At 36.8% G+C, this 24,205-nt stretch overlaps 1 protein-coding gene across 2 annotated transcripts in view; it reads left to right on the top strand.

Annotated features, from left to right (window-relative positions):
* The first annotated feature begins 12,852 nt into the window (after window positions 1–12,852).
* The window catches only part of LOC131164564 (UV-B-induced protein At3g17800, chloroplastic), a 40,741-nt gene continuing 29,388 nt past the window's right edge, over window positions 12,853–24,205 (top strand). For both annotated transcript variants that reach the window (XM_058121848.1, XM_058121847.1), the window contains exons 1-2: window positions 12,853–13,197; window positions 19,508–19,785. In XM_058121848.1, coding sequence (XP_057977831.1) covers window positions 13,066–13,197; window positions 19,508–19,785 — 410 coding nt within the window. In that variant the 5' untranslated portion in view covers window positions 12,853–13,065. The remainder of the gene's footprint in view (window positions 13,198–19,507; window positions 19,786–24,205) is intronic.

The following is a 24,205-nucleotide window of genomic DNA, read 5'->3' as shown; positions in this document are numbered from 1 at the left end:
CGCTCACCAAAAGCCGCAAGGTTCACCAAGAATCCTTGCAATTCGGTTCACCAAGAACCTTCAATCACGGTTCACCAAGAACCTTTTACAACTTGAAATGAAATACAAAACAATGCTCCTTGACTGAGCTAATATCTAATACAATACAAACATCACACTAATCTCTCAAGTAATGAATCATACAAGCTTAGAGAGCAAGAGAGATATTGAGCACTTGAGATGATGAACTAAATGAAAAGTACTTAGGAATGATATTCAAAATATGTTAATCACTAAAAGTCATGTTTAAACAAGACTTTGGACTTGTATTTATAGGAAAAATGGGTTACTAGATGTTTTATGGCTCTTGGGCTTGTAAAATAATTGTTTACTTTGAAAACTAGTCATTTATAGTCATTGGGGTCTAAATCCCAATGCAAATCGTCGACTATTCGACCCAATTCGTCGACTAATTACCCCAATTAAGCGATTATTTTAGCTAGGCTACATTATGCTTGAAATTGTCGACGAATTACCCCAAATTGTCGACGAATTACCCAAATCATAAAAAGTCATCAACATGAAAGTTGTGGAATTTTTTCTTAACTTTCCATGAATACCAAGATCTCCCTTTTTGGACATTTTTAGCAAAAGGTATGCCCTAAATACCAAAGGGTGTTAAGGAAATTTGATAGGTGCATAACTGAGGTTTTATGTAGAGACCCAAATAATTAACGTAATTTAAAATAATAAAAGAAGGGGGAAAAGAGAGAGAAGGAAGTTGTAATTGGAGTTTCAATAGGGGTCTCGTTGACAAAAACAGGATGTTCGTCTACGAGCATGCTTAAAGTGATCGTTGACGGGGATGTATCTCATTGACGAGAAGATATGGAGAGGCTATTTTTCAGCTCTGAATTTCGTTGACGAGGAATAAGTGTTCGTCGACGAATATCCTTCATGACCTCGTTGACGAAGGCCAATGTATAAATAGTCTAAACTTGAATTTTCTGCAATATATTCATGCACAAACCCTCCTCCTCCTCCTCCTCTCTCTCTCTCTCTCTCTCTCTCTCTCTCTCTCTCTCTCTCTCGTTCATCCCTCTCCCCTTCTCTCTAAGATTTCAATTCGGATTCTCGCCGGTTCAACGATCTAAGGCCACCACAGCATTCCTGGGAGAGATCTCTTCAAATCTACTGGAGTGGATCGCCGGTGGGGTCAACTTGGATTTCATTCCAAATTTAAGGTAAGGCTTTTTACTAAATATTTGTCTTTTCTATAGTTGTAAAAAATGTAATACTCGAAGGAATACTAAAGTTTTGTTCAGGGAAATATTATTTTCAGGGTGTTGAATGAGGAACCCTACAGGTGTAGGACTAAGCACTATAGGGGCTTTTCAATAGTTAGGTAAGGGCATAAACTAAAGTAGGAATTTTTCCTTGAAAATTATTATTATCTATTAGTAGATTTATGTTCACAAAGCATGTATTACATCTGAGTATTATTAAGAAAAATGTATATTTGGAAAAAATACTGCTATTATACAGGAATGCGTATTTTTAGTATGAAATGTCAGGAAATACGATTTTAGAACAGAATGTATGATATTATTTAGTATTGTGTGGCATGAATATTAATTTTACTTACATTGTATTATTTTAAGTCAATTTTATAGATAAAACATGTTTTAGTGATTTTCAGAAATAACTGGATAATGCAGTACATTATGATTTCAGAATACATGATAAATAATACATTTATACAGATCAGTATGTATGTTACGTTCGGTGCAAGGCCGTGGTTGATGGTCGGCGCAATGCCATGGATTATGTATGTATTCGGCGTAAAGCTGCAGTTATGAATATAATCGGCGTAATGCCGTATTTATTTATGTTATTACGGAAATCAAAAAACGCTATTAATCTATTCATGTGCAAACAATATATTATCATGTATTATATGTTATCAGAACCCGAATGGTAGTTCAGTTTAGTTTCAGGAGCACGGTACCGTAGCTAAATAGATCAGTTCAATTCAAACTTGTGCTAACCGCCCCAACTAGTAGAGGGGGTGGGAGATAGATAGTCGATGTGGCTTTTAGTGTAGAGTTGTAGATGTCCACCTGGCAGTCCGGACCAGGGTATGGTAGGCCCTTCGTACTTACAAACATTTTTAACTTCGCAGTGGTCGGCTAGCTATTGTCGGCTCCCGCCTTCGGGCTGCACAACCCATCATGGGGGGTGATACATGACATCAACTAGCTATATATCCTGGGTAAATTTCACAATTACTAGTTATATCGGATGATTCTATGAACAGTGATATGCAGTATGAATTAGTATATTTATGAAATGATATGTTTAATCAGTTATGATATTATCAATTTCCAAATATGTGAAATGTACTGTATGTTTATAATTGCACCTAAATATTAATGTTGTCACACAACTATATTTAGTTTATTTCCCTTACTGAGAGGTGTCTTACCCCAACTTAAACTATTTCAGGGAACTCAGAAAGACCGGCGGACTGAGGCTGCCGTTGAGGCAATGATTACCACCCCGCTAGGAGGGTAAGTCTTTTGAACTAGGGTGAGTAGGTTTTTGATTTTAGATCCTAGATATATCATTTGATGATTTTGAGGCTTGTAAAAATTTATATACAGTATTATGATGGTATGTAGGTAACTCTGGTATTATGTATCTTATGGCTTTGGTGAATGGAATTTATATTTACTGTTGCTTAGGTTTCCGCTGTGTATGTCAGGGGTGTCCCCGGTGCCCACGGGTTCGGGTTGACTTTATTATATGATTAGTTGTGGTATCAGGGTGTTTAATGTGATTAATTATATGGTAAGTTAAGCAGGTCGTCACAGTTTGGTATCAGAGTATAGGATAAGGGAATTTGAGGTCTAATTTTGTAGTTTAGATGTAGGACTTTCGTGATGGTTTTTGTGTCTTTCCTAAGGTGACGACTTCAGGAAAGTCATGGTAAACTATTGTCTTGTTGGGTATCCAGGTTGCAGGATTGAGCCTTGAATTAAGATCAGGAATGATGAATTAGTTAAAAATATAATATACTAGTTAGATGATATGTTATGGTGATAGGGTTCTATGCTAAGTTTATTGTCTTTTTAGGATGGACCCTGTAGGTAGTAGCACCCATGATAGTGGTAATGAGGGTGTTAGGCCCTCAAGCGCTGTGGGTGGTGATTCAGACGCAATACTGCGCAGCATGGCACAACAAGTCATGGCTGAAATTGCCAGGAACTCCAAAGAGCAGGGTGGTCCATCTGCAGGCCACGACAGTTCGATTGAGAAGTTCATTAAGATGAATCCTCCGACTTTCTCAGGAGGAACTGATCTTGTAGTTGCTAAAAACTGGGTGCAGGAGATCGAAAAAGTGTTTGCAGTGCTACAGTGTACTGAGGAGCAGAGGGTGATGTTCGCTACATATAAACTGACTAGAGAGGCCGAGAGATGGTGAACGGCAGTGAAACTCTTGGAAGAGCAGAGGACAATGCCTATGGAGATGACATGGGAACGATTTAAGGAAATATTTTTTGATAGATATTTTCCAGCCTCATCTAGGGAAGTTAAGATAAAGGAGTTCCTAAATCTGAAGCAGGGACCGCTGATAGTGCAGCAGTACGCGGTGAGGTTTATTAAGTTGTCTCGCTTCGCCCTATACATCATTCCAGATGAGACGAAGAAGGTACGACAGTTTGAAAGAGGTTTGAGGAGATAATTGTATAAGCAAGTGTTAATACTAAAATTGCAAGATTTTGCCAAGCTGGTAGAGAGGGCAACTATGGCAGACGCCAGAGAGCGGTTAAAGGCAAAAGAGGGGAGACAAAGGAAGAGATCCACACCTTCTGGTTCCCAGCAGGGGTCCAATCGAGGTTTGTGGAAGAGAGGTGGTTATTACAAGGACCAGAAGCAGGAGATATGGAATCGTGGTTTTCAGGGTATGCAGCCTTTTTCAGCTTGCCCGACTTGTGGGAAGAGGCATCTGGGTAAGTGTCGTGTCGAGCGAGGTATCTCCTACCGATGTGGGGAGACAGGGCATATGATGAGAGATTGCCAAACCCAGATTGGTGCTGCTTCAGATCCTAGACCTACTCGGGGAGGCTATCAAGCGCTATGTGGAGGCCAGCAGAGGAATATGGCTCCAGCCAGAGTTTTCGCTTTGACACCGGGTGATGCTGAGACAGCAGACGACATGGTGACATACATGGTTAGCATGCTTTAATTTAAAGTTATTGCATTATTTGATTCATAAGCCACACACTCGTTAGTATCTATGGGCTGAACTAAATTGTGTGGGGGCAGAAACACAGTTATTAGACACTGAATTGTTAGTGACTACACCGACCGGGTCAGTAGTGAGGTGTAGTAGGGTGCTCCGAGGTTATCCAGTTGATATCCAAGGGAGAATTTTGTCTGTTGATCTGATAGTGTTGGACATGCACGAGTTTGATGCTTTATTTGGCATGGATTGGCTAGCAGTTAACTTTGCCAGTATAGATTGCCATTTAAGAGAAGTGATATTCAGACCTCCAAGAAGATCAGAATTCAGGTTTATAGGGTCGCGTGTGCAATCCCCATCTCAGTTGGTTACAGCTATTCAGGCAAGGAGACTACTCCTAATTGGTTGTTAGGGATTCGTGGCCTTTGTGAAGGAATGAATTGAAGCTCACTAGTACGCCAGTGGTAAAAGAGTTTATAGATGTTTTTCCAGATGAACTACCAGGTTTGCCACCTAATCGTGAGGTAGATTTTTCTATTGATCTGCTTCTAGGTACAGTGCCGATTTCTAAAGCACCTTACCAAATGGTGCTAGCAGAGTTGGCAGAACTAAAAGATTAGTTGCAAGATTTGCTTGATAAGGGTTTTATACGACCTAGTGTATTTCCTTGGGGAGCTCTAGTGTTATTTGTGAAGAAGAAAAACGGGTCCATGAGGATGTGTATAGATTATAGGGAAATTAATAAGGTGACAATTAAGAACAAGTATCCTCCACCCTGTATAAATAATCTATTTGATCAACTCCAGGGTACACGAATGTATTCTAAGATTGATCTCAGATCATGCTATCATCAAGTGAAAGTAAGGGCAGAAGATGTATCGAAAATGGCTTTTAGGACCAGGTATGGGCATTATGAGTTCATAGTTATGCCTTTTGGTCTAACGAATGCTCTTGGAATATTTATAGATTTGATGAATAGGATCTTCCACCAATATTTAGACCAGTTTGTTGTTATTTTTATTGATGACGTACTGGTCTATTCGAGGAGCTATGAGAGCATGAGACGCATTTGAGGTAGGTTTTACAGACACTCAGGGAAAAGAAGTTGTATGCCAAGTTCAGCAAATGTGAATTCTGGCTCGAGAAGGTTGTGTTTTTGGGACATGCTATTTCAGGGGATGGAATCTCTGTGGATCCTAGTAAAATTGATATGGTAGTGAATTGGACTAGACCGAGGAACGTCCAGGAGATCAGGAGTTTCTTAGGGCTGGTTGGGTATTACCGTTGTTTTGTTAAGGGATTCTCAGTGTTATCAGGGCCTCTGACATGACTGACTAAGAAGAATACCTAATTTTAATGGGATGACAGTTGTGAGCAGAGTTTCCAGGAATTGAAGGAAAGGCTTGTCACGACACGAGTTTTGATCATCCCATTAGGGGGTGAGGGATATGTTATTTACAGTGATGTGTCCTTGAAGGGACTTGACTGTGTATTAATGTAGCATGGTAGGGTGGTAGCGTATGCTTCCAAGCAGCTGAAAGAATATGAAAAGAATTACCCTACCCATGATCTTGAATTGGCTGCAGTAGTACATGCATTGAAGATTTTGAGGCATTATCTATATGGCAAGCGATGTGAAATATTCTCCAACCATAAAAGTTTAAAGTACTTTTTCACTCAGAAGGAACTGAATATGAGACAAAGAAGGTGGTTGGAACTTATTAAAGATTTTCCCTGCACTATTAGTTACCATCCAGGGAAAGCAAACGTAGTAGTTGATGCGTTGAGCAGGAAATCTATGGGGCCAGCGATGGTAGCTATGGAGATTCAGTATCCAATCATGATGGATCTGGAGAGACTCAACATAGAGTTGATCGAGAGTGGTCCTTAGGTATGTGTTGCCAGTTTAGTGGTACAGCCTACTTTGTACGAAAGGATTAAAGCTGCTCAGAAAGATGATCCAGAGTTAGCAGAAGTAATGGTCAAAGTATAGAGTGGTTAGGGAGAACAATTTTGTATTACAGATGATGGAGCTCTGCGGTTTTGTTCTAAGTTATGTGTTCCTGCTGATGCTGATATCAGGAAGACTATCCTTGAGGAGGCTCACAGATCTTTATACACAATTCATCCCGACAATACGAAAATGTATAGGGATCTACGAGAGTCTCATTGGTGGAGTGGTATAAAGAAGGAGATTTCCGAATATGTAGTACAGTATTTGACGTACCAGTAGGTAAAGGCTGAGCACTAGAGGCTAGTAGGTCAGTTGCAGCCACTTTTTATCTCAGAGTGGGAATGGGATCACATATCTATAGATTTTGTTTCAGGGCTGCCGTCGGCATTGCATGGCCAGAATGCAATTTGGGTGATTGTAGATCATTTGACTAAGACCACTCATTTCCTTCCTATCAAGATCAGCTACTCCCTTAACCGACTAGTAGAGATTTATATTCATGAGATAATCCGTACTCATAGAGTGCCAATGTCTATATTGTTAGATCGAGACCCGCGTTTCACATCACGATTTTGGAGGAGCTTGTAGGAGGCTCTAGGGTCTTAGTTATCTTTCAGCACGGCGTTCCATCCTCAGTCAAACGGGCAGACTAAGAGGACGGTACAGATATTAGAAGATATGTTTCGAGCATGCGTGCTGGATTTTTGGGGTAATTGGACTCAATTCATGCTGCTGGTGGAGTTTGCGTACAATAACAATTATCAGGCCAGCATTGGCATGACACCGTTTGAAGCACTTTACGGTAGGAGATGTCTTTCTCCTTTATATTGGGATGAGATGGGTGAACAGCGAGTTGTGGGACCTGAACTAGTGCAGCAAGCATATGATAAGGTTTGACTCATTAGAGATAAAATCAATGTAGCTCAGAGCCGACAGAAGAGTTACGCCGATAACTGCCGCAGGAAATTAGAATTTAATATTGGCGATCATAAGTTTTTTTAAAATAGTTCCTTTAAAAGGGGTTATGAGATTTGAAAGGAAAGGTAAACTTAACCCTTGGTTCGTTGGCCCGTTTGAGATTCTAGAAAAAGTGGGGCCGGTTGCCTATAGGTTAGCTTTACCACCTGTGTTGTCCAGGATACACGATGAATTCCACGTTTCTATGTTGAGGAAATACGTCCCAGATCCTTCTCACGTAATCAATTATGGTGAATTAGAGATCAGTGATTCATTAGTTTATGAGGAGGTACCAGTACAAATTCTGGATAGGAAAGAACATGAATTACGTAATAAGAAGATTCCTTTGGTAAAAGTCCTATGGAGAAATCATGCAATAGAAGAAGCTTCTTGGGAACTCGAAGAACAAATAAGACAGAAATATCTGCAAGTGTTCCAAAAGGTTCAGTTGTAGCCAAGTTAGGTGCATATAAATTGTGTACTATTTCTTTTATAGGTTAGTCAGTGTATGTAATTAGTTTAGTTAGTAAATAGTCTTTTGGTTTTGGGGGAATTTTTATTTTCTGTATGTAATCTCTTAGAACTCTGAATGTAACGGGGTAAGTAATAAAATAAGTAGATTGTTTTCTTTAAGGAATGATGAATCATATGGATAGTAAATTTCGAGGACGAAATTTTATAAGGAGGGGAGAATGTTGAGACCCAAATAATTAACATAATTTAAAATAATAAAAGAAGGGGGGAAAAAAAGAGAAAGAAGTTGTAATTGGAGTGTCAATAGGGGTCTCGTTGACGAACACAGGATGTTTGTCGACGACAATGCTTAAGGGGATCGTCGATGGGGATGTGTTTCGTCGACGAGAAGATACCGAGAGACTATTTTTTAGCTTTGAATTTTGTCGATGAGGAATAAGTGTTCATCGGAGAATTTCCTTCATGACCTCATCAACGAAGTGACGTGTCTCGTCGACGAAGGTCAGTGTATAAATAGCGTAAACTCGAATTTTCTACAATATATTCACCCACAAACCCTCCTCTCTCTCTCTGTCTCTGTCTCTCTCTCTCTCTCTCTCTCCTATTCGTCCCTCTCCCCTTCTTTCTAAGATTTCGGGCCAGATTCTGGCCGGTTCGACTATCCGAGGCGACCACGACACTCCTGGAAGAGTTCTCTTCAAATCTGTTAGAGTGGATCGCTAGTGGGATTAATTTAGATTTCATTCCAAATTCAAGGTAAGACTTTTTACTAAATATTTGCCTTTCCTACAATTGTAGAAAATGCAGTACTCGAAGGAATACTGAAGTTTTGTTTTGGGAAATATTGTTTTCAGAGTGTTGAACGGGAAACCCCGCGGGTGTAGGACTAAGCACTATAGGGGCCTTTCAATAGTCAGGTAAGGGTATAAACTAAAGTAGGAATTTTTCTATGAAAATTATTATTATTTATTAGTAGATTTATGTTCACAAAGCATGTATTACATCTGAGTATTATTGAGAAAAATGTATATTTGGAAAAATACTACTATTATACAGGAATGCGTATTTTTAGTATGAAATGTCAGGAAATACGATTTCAGAACAGAATGTATGATTTTATTTAGTATTGTGTGGCATGAATATTAATTTTAAGTACATTGTATTATGTTAAGTCAATTTTATAGATAAAACATGTTTTAGTGATTTTCAGAAATAATAGGATAATGCAGTACATTATGATTTCAGAATACATGATAAATAATACATTTATACAGATCATTATGTTACGTTCGACGCAAAGCCGTGGTTGATAGCTGGCACAAGGCCGTGGATTATGTATGTATTCGGTGCAAGGTCGCAGTTATAAATGTAATCGGCGCAAGACCGTATTTTTTTATGTTATTATAGAAATCAGAAAACGCTATCAATGTATTCATGTGCAAACAGTATATTATCATGTATAATATGTTATCAGAACCCGGATGGTAGTTCAGTCCAGTTTCAGGAGCACGATACCATAGCTAAACAGATCAATTCAGTTCAGACTTGTGTTAACTGCCCCTACTAGTAGAGGGGGTGGGAGATGGATAGTCGATGTGACTTTCAGTGTAGAGTTGTAGACGTCCACCTGACAATTCGGACCAGGGTGTGGCGGACCCTTCGTACTTACAGATATTTTTTACTCGGTAATGGTCGGCCAGCCATTGTCAAGTTCCGCTTTCGAGCTGCACAACCCGTCATGTGGGGTAATACATGACATCAGCTAGCTATACATCCTGGATAAATTTCAAAATTACTAGTTATATGAGATGATTTTATGAACAGTGATATGCAGTATGAATTAGTATATTTATGAAATGATATGTTTAATTAGTTATGATATTATCAGTTTCCAAATATGTGAAATGTATTGTATGCTTATAATAGCAACTAAATATTCATGTTGTCATACAAATGTATTTAATTTATTTCCCTTACTGAGAGGTGTCTCACCTCAGCTTAAAGGAACCCAGAAAGACCGGCGAACCAAGGCCGCCGTTGAGGCAGTGATTACCACCCCGCTAGGAGGGTGAGTCTTTTGAACTAGGGTGAGTAGGTTTTTGATTTTAGATCCTAGATATATCCTTTGATGATTTTGGGGATTGTAAAAATATATATACAGTATTATGATGGTATGTAGGTAACTCTGGTATTATGTATCTTATGGTTTTGGTGAATGAAATTTATATTTACTGCTGCGTAAGTTTCCACTGTGTATGTTAGGAGTGTCCCCAGTGCCCACGAGTTTGGGTTGACTTTATTATATGATTAGTTGTGGTATCAGGGTGTTTAATGTGATTAATTATATGGTAAGTTAAGTAGGTCGTCACGTTTTAAACCCAACTAGGATCAAGTTTTTAAAAGATTATAATACTAATATGATTTAAAACTTGTCCCATATAAAAATATATTTGAGTATAAGATATTTTTGTCAAACTCTTTGTTTTATCTTTGAAAACCATGAGTGTTGAATTTATGATTTAGTGAAATCCTATATACTCGTATGTTCTAATATGCACATGCAATTTGCTCAACTCTTGCTCAATAAACATATGTAAAACAAAATTGCAAGAGTTACAACAATTACTACCTCAAACCCCCTATTACATATGATTCTATATTAGCTTCCTTGGATGTGCTTGAGTTCTTCAAAGTGAGTGTCATTTTGATCTTTCATACTTGAATGTCCACTCGGTCTGATCTTTGCATTTGATTTTGTATCTTCATGTATTTGTCACTTGTACCTGTATTAACTTTATCTGGAAAGATAAAATACACTTGAAACAACAGATATGTTAATATCATCAAAACACATTAAATATAATTATGTAACCACTAAGGCTAACATAAGCCATCTAAATCCACGAGATATCCCATGACATGCCATCCCTTTATGCTCCCTTGACATATGGTTTAATGGAACCACATGCTTTGGTGTCATGAGTTGAATAAGGGTTGTACAACACTAGTTGTAACACTTTTACTTAACTAGTCAACTGAAAGTATATTGTAATTTTGCTATATAAACAAACTCACAACCATCAAATGTAAAGTAAAAACAAAAGCAGTAAGCATTCATGAAAGTAAATGAGAGACATAAATGAATAGTACGCAACACAATTAATCATTAACACCTCTATAGACAGTGCATGTTTGGAGGAGGAGAAAAGTAGACTAAACATGTTTACAAATTATAGTGAGTTTTGCAATAACTTATGAACACTCACCCTCCTAAGCTTTTTACGCTATTCTAACTCTGTCAATAGGAAATATAAAATTGATCAAGAAATCATATCCCATTTTACACTAATTCATTATAACTCTCAATAAATAAAGTGAATAGTAGTTACCCATCCTATGTACATAAGACAAGTAGTCATAGACAAACATAATACCATGAACTTGCTTGGCTTGTGACATGCACTTGGCAATGTCAAGTAATCAAGGATCTAGTAGTGGCCCAAATGACACATGTGATGTTATAAGTGTTGACTAATTAACTTGGCTGGAAAGAGTTCTCAACAAGTGACCACCAAGTGGAGAAAAACTTAAAGGTTGGTGACACAACGCATGTAAAGAATCAACATTAAATTTGTTTTTTTTTTTTTCAATAAATCATTCATAATTGACTATATTACGATTCAAGGTTTAGAAGCAACAAAATTTAGCTCGACATAGTGAATTAATAGCTTTAAATAACTAACAAATTTAATTTTAGAAATCATGATAATATGCACATAAGAAATCTTCAAAGAAATTAATAAATAGGGAAGGTAGAAACTAAGTTTCAAAGCTTTTTGAAATTGTTCATAGCTTCAACGAAAAATTTGAAGGTCAATTGAACTAGGCACCTAGGGGAGAAAAGAGAAGGGATAGAAGAATAAAGGAAAGAGAGGTGAAGTTCTCATTTGGCAGCAAAGGGCTCATAGGATGGGTGCCGCATAATTATGTTAAGGGGCATTGGGGGCAAGGTAGAATTCAAAGGAGCATAGGGTATTTGGTTAGAAAGAAACCCAGATAGTTTTGGATTACAAATCCAACCTTGAGCTTGAAAACAGTTTTAAAGATTTAGGCACTACAAAGTTTCATTTAGAATCCCAACCAAAACCCTATTTGTGATAATTGTGAACTTGGAATTAAGCCATTGAATCCAAATCTACACTTCCACATTCAAAGATCCAAAGATACTTTATGAAGTTTTTGTCAAGAAAGATGCATGTTGATGATAATATTTTGGATATTTGAATCATAACAATTGGTAATGAGTTAATTCTTTCTCAAACTATATAAAAAAATTCAAAAATTTTAATGATATTGATTGTAATGCTCTTTAATCCTGTATTTAAGTCTATTGCGATCTCTCCTATTAATTAAAGGAACTCCAAATGGTACTTAACATTTTTTTTAGTTCAATCATTCTTCCAGAAATATTTTATTTAAATTATAAATAACTTTTAATTAAAATATTTAAAAATTATGGGTGCACAACAGTTTAATAAATTAAATTAAATTTTACAAATATTTTATAATTTTCATAATCTTTTTAACCTCCTACTATTAGTAGACTTTTTTTTATTCAATTATCTTTTCCTACAGTTTTAACAATGCCTCTTAAATTTTACAAATTCTCTGATCAAAAGAAGGATCAATTCTAACATTGTATTTTAGCAAATAATTTTTAAAATTAAAATAATATACCTCTTTGTTTTTTGGAAGAACATAACTGCAAGATCTTAAAATATTATTATAGATCAAATTCAAAAATTATTATAATCGCTTACATCTAATCATAAAACAACCAGACTTCCTCTTTCTTTTCCTTTTCAGCAAAATATAACAATTTTTTTTCCTAATCAGGAAACAATCCAACCCTCTAAAAAAACCCTAAACAATTTTCATCCATTTTTAAATTCAATAATTCTTTTTAAAATATCCTTAATGACAAGTTATTTTAAGTTAATATATTAGAAGTTATGGATATATAAGTAATTAAAAGATTAAATTTTATTTTAAATTTTTTATATTTTTATAACTTTAATAATAATCTCAACCCCAATTGTCGCTACACATTTAATTCTTCAGTCATCTCTCCCTTAAAACTTTTTTTAGTGCTCCTAAATTTTTTTACAAATTCTCTATTTAAAAAAAATCAATAAATAATGTTATATTTCAACAAATTATTTTTTAAAAATTCAAACCATCCATCTCCCTTAGCTTAAAAAAACATATTATATATGGCACCAAAATGTGGTCCGTCAGTATGGATGGTTCCAATGCGAGCGAAATGCTGAATTTGTTTCCCCAAAAATCAGAAAATCAGTTATTTCTCATAGACATTCAATCGAAAGGAGAAGAGCTCTCTCTCTCTCTCTCTCTCATGAGATTTTGAAACCTAGAGTTGAGCTTGGCAACAGGTATGCAGATATCCGGAGTTATTGCTGACGTCTCGGTTGTTCTGCCGTCTTCTGGCTGTCTCAGGTCACCGGAACTCAGGCATTCCAACTCATTTTCCGACTCAAAGTTCCATCTCTCTGCCGGAATTATCAGAGTAAGCCTCCTACATTTATATATTCCTCACTTTTTCTTCAATCTTCTGGGTTTAGCTTCGTTTTGTTGATGAGCGAATGTAATTAAAGAAAAGAATGATTTTTTATATTCGAGTTTCTGATTTGGGAAAAATTGGCACGAAAGAAAACAAATGGAGGATTATGCTTAACTCCGTTCGGTTGTTGAGAAAATGATAGCGAGAGTATGTATGACTAGAACTTTCTTTTTGAATTTGGAAATAAAGTACATCTGGGTTGCGAGCTTTTCATTTTTCAGTTTCATTTTAAATGGACCCGATGCAGAATGAAAGCGAACTAAAAGTTACTATTGAATAGCGGATACAGATTAGGAAGAAAATGCAATGAGTTCCCGTCAAGAGAGTTTCAGATGATACCTTCCAATGAATCCTTTTACCAGCATGGTCTTAGTATGGCGTCTGTTCGGACCTTTTAGCTGGTAGGGGATTTTTAATGAATACAGTTCGAATTTCAGAGGTTACTAGGCTGAAATCATCTTTTGTCAAGTTGTTGCAGAATGAGTGCTTAGTGTGTTTGGGGAAAGTATGAAAGCCTTTGGGGCATCAAAATCCTAGGGCCCTAACTCGCAGGACTTCTGAAGGTGTTACTGTTGTTGAGGCTTTGTTCACAAAATGAGTCGCTTGATCTCAATTGAAAAGTTTATATCAAGGGGCATATTTGTCAAATTGAGATTTGAATCGTGGATTGAAATTCCAATTTCATGAATCAAGAATCAAACATTGAATTGAATCGTAAGATTTGGTGCAAAATTTGAAAATCGATTCCTAATGACTTGCATATATGCAAAACAATTGAAGTAGTAAAATACATTGAATTTCAACAAATGTGGATAATTCATGTTGATAACTCAAACGGTGCTTGCCTTCAAAGCAAGTTTTGTAGGTCTAAGTCCTACCATGATCTATTTAACTCAATACATATATTGTGATGAGATTGTTAAGGTGGATCAATGGTATAATATTAAAAGATAAATTAAGGAGCGAACATATGCACAATAAATTAGCTATAGCACCGGCTGAAGACAAGATAAGGGAGGGGCTCCTTTGATGGTTTGAACATTTGAATACATGCCTAGTAGTGCACCTGTGAGGAGTGAGTTGGTTACTTTATCGGACATGAAAAGGGGTAGTGATAGGCCTAAATAACTTGAAATGAGGTAGTAAGAATTTAATAGCTCTTAATCTAGCAGAGGAAAATACTCTCGATTGGGTAAATTGGCAGAAAAGGGTTCATGTGGGCGGCCTGCCCTAGTGGGACTTAAGGCTTCTTGTTATATATATATTGACACTAAGCAGGATATAATATGATCTAAGTCTCTAACCATTGCACCTTTATCAAGTATCAAGTTAAGCTAATTTCTATGAAACTATAACACTTGTTAAGTGACTTATAACTAAAGCACTAAGTCTAAGAGTTCAAGATACACTAAAAAGTAACATAAGGAAACACAAAAAATTTTAAAAAATTGAACTTCATGCTTATGGTGTAAGTTTGCAAAAAATTCATGTGCATGCTTTCTTAAAAAACAATGAGAAGAGGAAACAAGAAAAACAAGAAAAGTCATTTTTAATGCATGGGCTAATAACTGAAACAAGAAGAGAAAGTAAATAAAAAACATAAAAAAACTCACTAAAATATAAGAACTACTGAAATTGAGATCTTTAAATCCAGAGGAGTGGAAAGGGCAACATGCCAACCAAAAGCTCACCCACCTAGTTGGCTTTGGTTTTCTTCTAAAGATAGGTTTCCTTCTCTAGCTTTGGTTTTCTTTTGATCTTATCTAATGGCAAAAATAAGAGGTGCAGAATGACAGGGCCAACAGACTTCTTTCTTCCCTTTTGGAGGATAAAAATCATGTAAATAGCAAAGAGAAAGCCACCATGAAAAAAGAAAAAAGTTTAAAAATCTTTAAGTTGGGTTTTAGAGGAGTTGCATGTGAATCTTACAAGTTGTACAATTTGATTTGATTGACCGATTCACCAAGTGAATCATACGATTCACCGATTCACTGCCTTATACGATTCTCCCATGCGTTTTGAACTATTTATGCCTTTCTCGATACGTATCTTACGATTCGAATCAAGAATATTATGATTCTAACAACCATGGCAAAGGGGAGGAACCAAATTTTTTGAGGATTAAAGATGGAGCGGATCCTCAGGCTGCTGGTGGTTATCATTCAAAATTTTGGAAGAGTAACTGAAGGTTGATTGTTCAAAAGGTGTCAAGTCTGGATATCATTGAGAGGAAGGTGTGAAGGAGGGCCACCTAGATCATCTAGGCCAAATATTCAGCATTCTTATTTTCAGAGTAGATTTAGGAAACTATGCTTGTATTATATTTTGGTTTGTGTTGTATAATTTTGTGTTATCTTGGGGTTATGATGTAATTATGTGTTCTAAATAGATGTTGTTTGTAAATACTTGGGTAGTTTTGTATTGGATAGTTATTGTTTCACCCCCCCCCCCCTAGTGCAGCCTCTCCTCCTCCTCCCTCCTTGTTTCCTTCTCCTTTTCCTATATCTCTCTCCGTTTGATTGTAACTTCCAATTCCATGTTGCATCAATTTCTCTCCTCTTTTCTCTTCCTCTCTTCTTATCTTTGTTTCACTTCATCAATTCTCTTTCTTTTTCTATTTGTTCTTTCTATATACCAATTTGATGAACACTCACCCTCCCCTTAAAGAGCTTTATATGAATTCTCACCCTAGCACTAGGAAACATCAAAGTAACCAAGGAGTCATATTGCCTTATTTGGAATAGGGAGAAACTACTACTAGAAAATAAACCTGCACTAGCATTACATGATGGAAACCTATCCCAAACGCATGAGACAAGCGGTCACAAGCAAGTATAATGCCCTGAACAAGCTCGGCTTGTGACGAGGGAAGTCACTATAAGGCTTGATAGATTTTTGTTTTGTTGTGATTGGGAGCATGAACATGAGTTTCCCAATGTCTCCCAGACTGTTCTTCATAGACCCATGCCTAATCAGGTAATCACTCTCCTATTTTGCTGGAACATGGTCCTACTCCCTTCCGGTTTGAAGATATGTGGCTAGATCATGATTCCTTTCAACCGCTGGTTAGGGATTCTTTAAGAGAGGATATGGAGAGGGGTTGGGAAGGGTTTAGGTTTCTGAGGAAGCTAAAGAGGTTGAAAGGGAAGTTGAAAGAGTGAAATAGGGAGATTTTAGGAGATACAAGGATTAGAAAGGCCTGTATTTTAAGTTATTTGCACTTGTTTAATAAAAAGGAACACGGTATTAGTCTCTTGGAGAGTAAGGAATTTGTTGAAAAATGAGTTGGGAGATTTGATTTTCAAGGAGGTGAGAAGTTGGATATAGAAGACTTAAGTTTAAATGGGCTAGATTCTAAGTTTGTGACCCTTGCCCATTCCCATTTCGGGTGGGATAGATCTAAGGTGATTGCAACTCTAGAATTTTCCATAGGCTAGTGAATGGGAAAATGAGGAAGAATTTGATCAAGGAATTGGATGTGGGTAGGGGAAATATTATTTCATATCCTAGTTGGGTCGCCTCTCAGATCATGAATTTTTTTTTCAAACTTTTATATTGAGGAGGATGCTTGTAGACCAATGATTGAGGGTTTAGAGTGGGATCCCATTTATGGAGATAGATGCCTTTGTTGTAGACATCTTTTGAAGAGGAGCAAGTGGGGTATAGCATTTGGGATTGAGAGGGACAAGGCACTAGGGCTGGATGGTTTTAATTTAGCTTTTTTTGTTTTTTTTTTTTTGTTTTCAAGATTATTGAGTGGTGATTAAAGGATACATGGTTAAGGTTTTTAATGAATTTTGTTGAAATGGGATTTTGAGTAAGAGTATTAATTTCCATTGTCACAAGTCTAGTGCTGAAGATGAGTAGATCTATCAAGATTGCAGACTACAGACCTATTAGTCTAGTTTCTAGTGTGTATTAGATTATCGCTAAAGTGCTAGCTAGTAGGTTGAATGGGGTGCCTACAGACCTATTAGTCTAGTTTCTAGTGTGTATTAGATTATCACTAAAGTGCTAGCTAGTAGGTTGAATGAGGTGCCTAATAAGACCATTTCTAAGGCTCGAAATGCATTTGTTGGGGTAGATAGATTGTGGATGCCATTTTGATAGCTAATGAGGTTGTAAAGGATATTTGGAGGAGCAAAAAAGGGGTTTTTTAAAAACTGGATTTTGAGAAAGCCCATGACAGAGTTAGTGGCTGATGTTTTGAGTAGGTCGGTTTAGGGGGTGGTGGACAAGGGTTTGGTGATAGGTCCAGAATTGGGGAGGGAGGGGGTTGATGATTTCTCACCTTTAGTTTGTTGACAACACTATTATCATTTTAGAAGACCATAATCCTTATTTTTATGAATATTTTGGGTCTTCTCCATATTTTTGAGAGGGTTTCTAGGTTGAAGATTAACATAGGGAAGAGTGGTCTTGCTGCTATTAATATGTTGCGATCTAGGGAGTTGTCTTTTGTTGTGTGGTTTTTTTTTTTTATGGATTGGCTCTTATCCTATCCTAGGGGTCCCATTGGGGGGAAATCCTAGAATTGTGTGCTTTTGGGAATTGGTTGTGGAGATGGAAGGGGCCTCTTTTTCTCTTAGGGGTAGAATTACTTTTATATCAATTTGTCTTTCTAGTATCCTATTGTATTATCTGTCCATTTTAAAGATTTTTGTGGAGGTTGCTAGTAATATTGAGAAAATTATGAGAGGCTTTTTGTGGTCTAGGGTAGGGGGTTATAGAGACCACCATTTGGTGAACTGGGATGTCATGTGTAGGTCAAAATTGAATGTTGGATTGGGTCTTGGAAATTTGGTATCTAGAAACACCACTTTCTCGGCTATATGGCTTTGCTGTTTCCTCTTGAGGATTTTTCCCTTTGGTATAGAGTCATTAAAAGCAAGACTGGGTTGAATGAGAATGGGTGGCATGCCAATTTGGGATCTAGATGTTCTTCAGAAAGCCTGTGGAAATCTCTCTCTCTCTCTCTCTCTCTCTCTCAGATTTATCCCCTCTTAATTCCCCATACTAAGCATCTGAGGGGATGGGGTCATCATATTCCTTTTTGGATAGACCTTTGGTTGGGGAATGTTGTTTTTCTTCCTCCTCTTTCATTTGAACATAGGGCTGAATAAATGCTATTTCTTCATTTCTTGTTGATTTGTGTGGTCCTTTGCTTGCTTGGGATTTCCATTTTCGTAGTTCTCTTAATGATAGGGGGATGAAGGAGCTTCCATCTTTGTCATATTTTGTTGTAAATCCTCTTGTAATTCTTGACCCTATCTGATTATTCATTCCCTCTTTATTATGCTGTTTGGATTGCCAAAGTCTGGTCCTCTGCCCCCAAAATCAAGGCTTTTATCTAGTTGATTGTGGTTAACAGAATCAATAGCAATAGCTTGTTGAAGAGTAGGTGGCTGATGAAGGCACTTTCTCCAAATGTCTGCTTGCTTTGTCATAATAGTTCAGAAACAGCATCCTTTCTATTTCTGTGTGGTGATTTTTCCTGGTGAGTGTGGAATAAGTTATTTGGCTTATTGGGAGAGAGTTGAGTTTGTCCATGGAGGACTTTTTGGCAGTTTTCACTTGTTGGTTTTGGAGGGAGAAAGGATAAGAGTAGCACTGTGGAAATGTGCTTATTTTGCTGTCTGTGGGGGTTATGGTTGGAATCTAACGCATGCATTTTTTTGGGGAAGCAATTGAATTATTTGCTGGTTTGGGAGAAGATTCATTACTTGTCGTCGCTTTCGTGTGTTGGCTATGGGAACTTTAAAGTAGTGAGCTTCTTGGATATTCAACGAGATTGGTGTATTTATTGGCTTGATTATGTGAGCTGGGAGTTTTTTATTTGTTTTCTTTTCTTTCTTATTCCATTTTTTGTATTTCCTATCTGGTTTTTTCTAGATTCTTTTCTAGGGAGACGACTTGTTCTCCTTTTTGTATATTCCTAATCCATTGATGAAATTTATTTTTTGTGATAAAAAAATGTATAACTATGTATTGATGTGGTCAAATTAGTCTTGTCATGAGAAACAAAAAAAAAGCAGGTTCATTGTTGAAGAAATATCATCTTGAAGAAAGTATTGTACTACTCTGCTTGATCACATGTTAACTGACAGTGCCTGACCACATATGTTTGGGTCTTGGATTCTTTTGCCTGGATGCAGGATGCTTGGTGTTTGATATTTTTCCTAACCATTCTCATGAATTCAACTTTTTTCCCCACTACAATGAACTCCTTTCTCACAGAAATCTTTTGTTTTTAAAGGGTTATCCTTCATTTTGCATTTCCAAGCTAGGATTTGGAGCAGATAAGTGCCGAGCAAGAGGCTTAACAGCGAGAGCATCAAGTTCAAGTGGTGATTTGGTACCTATTGCACCTGTACACTTGGAATCCCCAGTTGGCCAGTTTTTAGCACAAATATTGCAAACACATCCACATCTACTTCCTGCAGCCATTGATCAGCAGCTTGAGAACCTTCAAACTGATAGAGATGCACAAAGAGAAGAAACTCCATCCTCATCTCAAGATCTCCTCCTGTATGGGTAAGCATTATTTAGATTTTCATTTCTTTTCCCTTTTGCATGGTTGAAGAGGTCCATAAATGCTATGCTTCAGTCCTTGAAACCTTAACAAGAGGACACAAGCTTTTTGAAGTTAATTGGGGCTCTGGTTCCAAAATGCTGTAAAATTGACATGCCTGGTTTTATTGATAGGGCTGATTATTGCAGGTTAAAAATACAATATTGGTAGCAAAGAAACTGGGTGTCAGGGACAGCACCAGGATCATATTGACAAATGGTAGTCACTGTTTTAAGGAAGCAATAGCAGGTACTGGTGATGGACAGCAATCTGCTTCTGATGGGACTACTAAAGTTTATACTCGTGTGTTGCCACGCAAGTGGGTTTTAAGAGTTCCAGAAAGTTTTTGCTGGAAAACTAAATTTCAATCTAAAAAGGGCGTCCTGGGGCAACAAGGCTCCCCACTTGGTGAGCATGGGGAGGGTTGTCACAGGATACGCGGCCTTACCCTTGCTTTTATGCAGAGTGGCTGTTCTGTTCACAAAGGAGCAACCTTATCGTTGATCCAAGGCCCGCGCTCAAAATACTGATCTGCTGATGAAATATTTTTTAAAAGTAGAATACAGCTTGTACTTTTCCAATTGTGGAGATCCTGCCAGATCTGATATTGGAATTGGATGAGAAGGCTAATGAGGTAGATTGATTATGGGCAAAAAAGAAATGAGGTGATGAGTTTGATCGCTTTGTGGTGAGCCCTGTGTACAAGTTTTTGTGTTGAAGTGGTTGGAAGGAGGTCTTTCCTAGTTTATCACAGGGGATCCATGTTGGGCCAGTCTTTGATCATTTCCTCCTTTTTCTGGATTCATCTACAATCAGCTGGGTCCCATCCATTTTGCTTTGAAAATATGCCGATTTCTCACCCTCTTGTTTGCCCTTTCAATAGGATAATTTCTTGTTTGAGGGGTGAGGGGTGGGGGGGGGGGGGGGTTTAGGTATATGAAGTGGTTAAAATCTTCAATGGTAGTCTTGAGAAGATGGAATAGTGTAGTCTTTGAACAAGAGGAAAAGAGGTAGACACAGCAACATTCCCTAACCAGGTACTTCCCAAAATCGAATATGAGAACCCTCACTCGACACATACTTGGCATGGGGAATGAAAAGGGGATAAATCTGAGCGAGAGAGATCTCTATGGACTTTTCAAAGAACATTTGGATCCCAAGTTAGTATCCCAACTATTCACATTCGATATAAACGTACTTTTTAATGACTATGCCAAAGGGATGAATTTCTAAGGGGAACTTCAAAAGCCATTTACCTAAGGGAGCAGTGTTTTGCAATATCAAATTCCCAAGACCCAAACCACCCTCCATTTTTGATCAACACTCAACGTCCTAACTAAGCAAAAGATCCCTCATACCATATGTATGTGTGTGTGTATATCCCTTAACAAATCCTTTTAACCCAGCTAATTAGGGTCAATTACTTGAATCCTCTCATGTCATTTTGTTTCAAGCAGAAGCAGGAGCAGGAGCTGGCTGTCGTAAAGTTGAGAGTTATGGTAGAAAGGAAGGTTGAAGTGTTAGGAAATGCGTATGTAAATGTTATATAATATTGACAAAATTACTTCTTTAACTATACAAAATACAAAAACTAACATATAATATTTGCAAATAAATATGTCTAACAGAAACTAGCAAAATAACATAAAAGGTAGTATTTTACATAACTTTGCCTAAGAAAGTATGGAGTTGGATTATAATTACTCTATTAAATCTAGAATAACAAACTTTTCAACTTTTAGCCACCAAAAGTACTTTTAAAGCTTGTAATTTTGAGCTTTATGTAGGAATCACCAAATTGTGGTCTTGAAGGAGTGTTAATTGTAACTAAGAGGTAAACTGTTCCACCATGTTATTCTTGCTCTTGAATCACATCCTTTCTAAATTTGCATGCAGCATTGCTGGTTGCTGCGCCTTTGACTTGGACCTCATGTCATAACTACTCGTATCACTAGTCAAGTTACGCCTATATTGCATGTTGCTGAACCATCTAAGCTATTCTCACTCATGTTGCTCTTGATTATGCTACAACAACAACAATAACAATGAACTGAGCCTTGAGTCCCGCTCATGGTTTTAAATGGTGGTAGCAGGTAGCATAACATAACGGTAACAAATGTAATGGGAAGTGAGAGTATTAAATGTTATATAACAGGAAACGGGTGTAATGGCCGTGAATTTTTTTTAAGGATGCACAACCTTGCACATGAGTGTATTTGCATGTTTTAAGCTTTTAACCCTTAGAAATAATTTGTATATTTTGGATCCTTTAGTTCAACTAAGTTTTTTGGTAAGGGCAAGAAATTTACATTTGTTTTAAACTATCATTGACAGAAAAATTATGTGTGTATTTATACTCTCTCATTGTTCTTATGCGTGATAAATTCTTATTTGTGATAAAGTAATGAATAAAATAAAATACATTATGCACTTATTAATCTATTGGACACATAAGACATATGATTTAGACAAAACATACAATAACTAGTAAAGAAAAGGAGGCTAAAGTTGAAAAATATAGAACATAAATATCAAAATGCTAATATTTTCAAAAAAAATATTTTCCTAACAAGTTAGGTGTTTTAAAATTGTTAATTAATGCATCTTTTGTGAGTATTTAAAAAATAGTAAATTTTATATCATCATCCACATTTTAATCTTTTCCCCTTCTTGCCACATCCTATATTGAAAATGATTTATGGAAGGGGGGAAAAACAAAAGTGAGAAGAAAAAGTAAAAAATAAAATAAAATATTTTGGCGTAACAGTCCTATAGAGGTTACGTAATAGCTGTAGCTGCCTTTATGTGACGGTGCGGTCCTTAATGGCTGCTACGACTGTGATTTTTCTTCTCACCGATTTCGTGGTGTGTAACGGCATCGGAACCCAAAAAAGCGTTACATGAAAACGTTATGTAATGGTCATGACCATTTTTTAAAACCATGGTCCTACTTGGTGGGATCAACTACATGAATCATTTTCTAACAATTTACACGATCATGGGCAATTTCCTGCGACAATTTTAGGGATATTAAAACCCTTACTATCTCATTTTAAGTTATTTTAGGTCTACTCCTATCCCTTCTATTACCCCTTACAGTAACTAGCTCTACTCCTTACTGGTGCACTATTTGACCTACTTTGCACATGCCCAAACCATCTAAGCTACCCCTCATCTTATCTTCAACAGTAGTTACGCCTAACTTATCATAAATATGTTCATTCCTTAATTCATCTTTTAATATTACACCACTCATCTACTTTGGCATTCTCATCTTGGTAATTTTTACTTTTTGGATATGTTGTTTCTAAGTTGCCCAACATTCAGATCCATATAGCATAGCTAGTCTTAAAGCCATCCTATAAAACTTTCCTTTTAATTTTAAGAGTATTCTACAGTCACATAACACATGCTGAAGCACTTCTCCACTTTACCTAACTTTATTTAACTCTATGTACTACATCTTCTTCAATTTCTCCTTTAGCTTACATGATAGATCTAAGGTATCGAAATCTACTAGTGCTATTGATTTCTTGATCATTAAGTTTAATATTTTCTCCAGTATTACTCCTACTATGATTGAACTTACATTTCATATATTTTGTCTTTTTTCCATTTTTCCTAAAACCTCTAGGTTCTAAAGCTTCTCTTGGTCTTTCTATAATTCAATACTTAGATTCTACTCCACCCCTAGTTTCATCAATCAAGGCAATATCATTTGCAAATAACATACACCATGGAACCTTATTTTGGATACTAAGTCATCCATCACTAGGGCAAAAAGATAAGGGCTCAAAGCAGATCCTTGATGTACACCTGTTGTGATTAGAAGTTTCCTAGCTTCTGCACCTATAGTCTTTATGCTAGTCACTGCCCAATCATACATATCCTTGATGAAATGAATATATCAAATACGTATGCCCTTTTTTGTAGAACCAACCGTAGAACTTCCCTTGACACCCTATCATATGCTTTCTTTAGGTTAATAAAAAATAAAAAACTATATGTAAGTCCCTAAACTTTTCCCTAAACTTTTCTATTTATCGTTTTAAAAGATATATAGCTTCTGTAGTAAATCTTCTAGGCATAAAACCAAATTGATTTTTTGGGACTCATTTCTAATGTAATCTTTGTTCAACTATCCTTTCCCGTAGTTTCATTGTATGATTCTAGTTTAATTCCATGATTGTTTTACAATTTTGAGGGCAGGTCTTGGATCAATGGTAAGGTCGCTCCTTTGTGATCAGTTGGTCATGAGTTTGAGTCTAAGGAAACAACCTTTTTACATAAAAGTAGGGGTAAGACTGCATACACTGTGACTACCCTCCCCTTACCCTCGCGAAGCAGGGAGCATTATGGCCTAGGGACGCTTTTATTTTTGTG

This window comes from Malania oleifera, chromosome 9, assembly GCF_029873635.1.
Source record: "Malania oleifera isolate guangnan ecotype guangnan chromosome 9, ASM2987363v1, whole genome shotgun sequence".
Taxonomy (NCBI): Eukaryota; Viridiplantae; Streptophyta; class Magnoliopsida; order Santalales; family Ximeniaceae; genus Malania; species Malania oleifera.
Note: the sequence above shows the minus strand (reverse complement) of the source record. Positions and strands in the feature narration are given on the sequence as shown.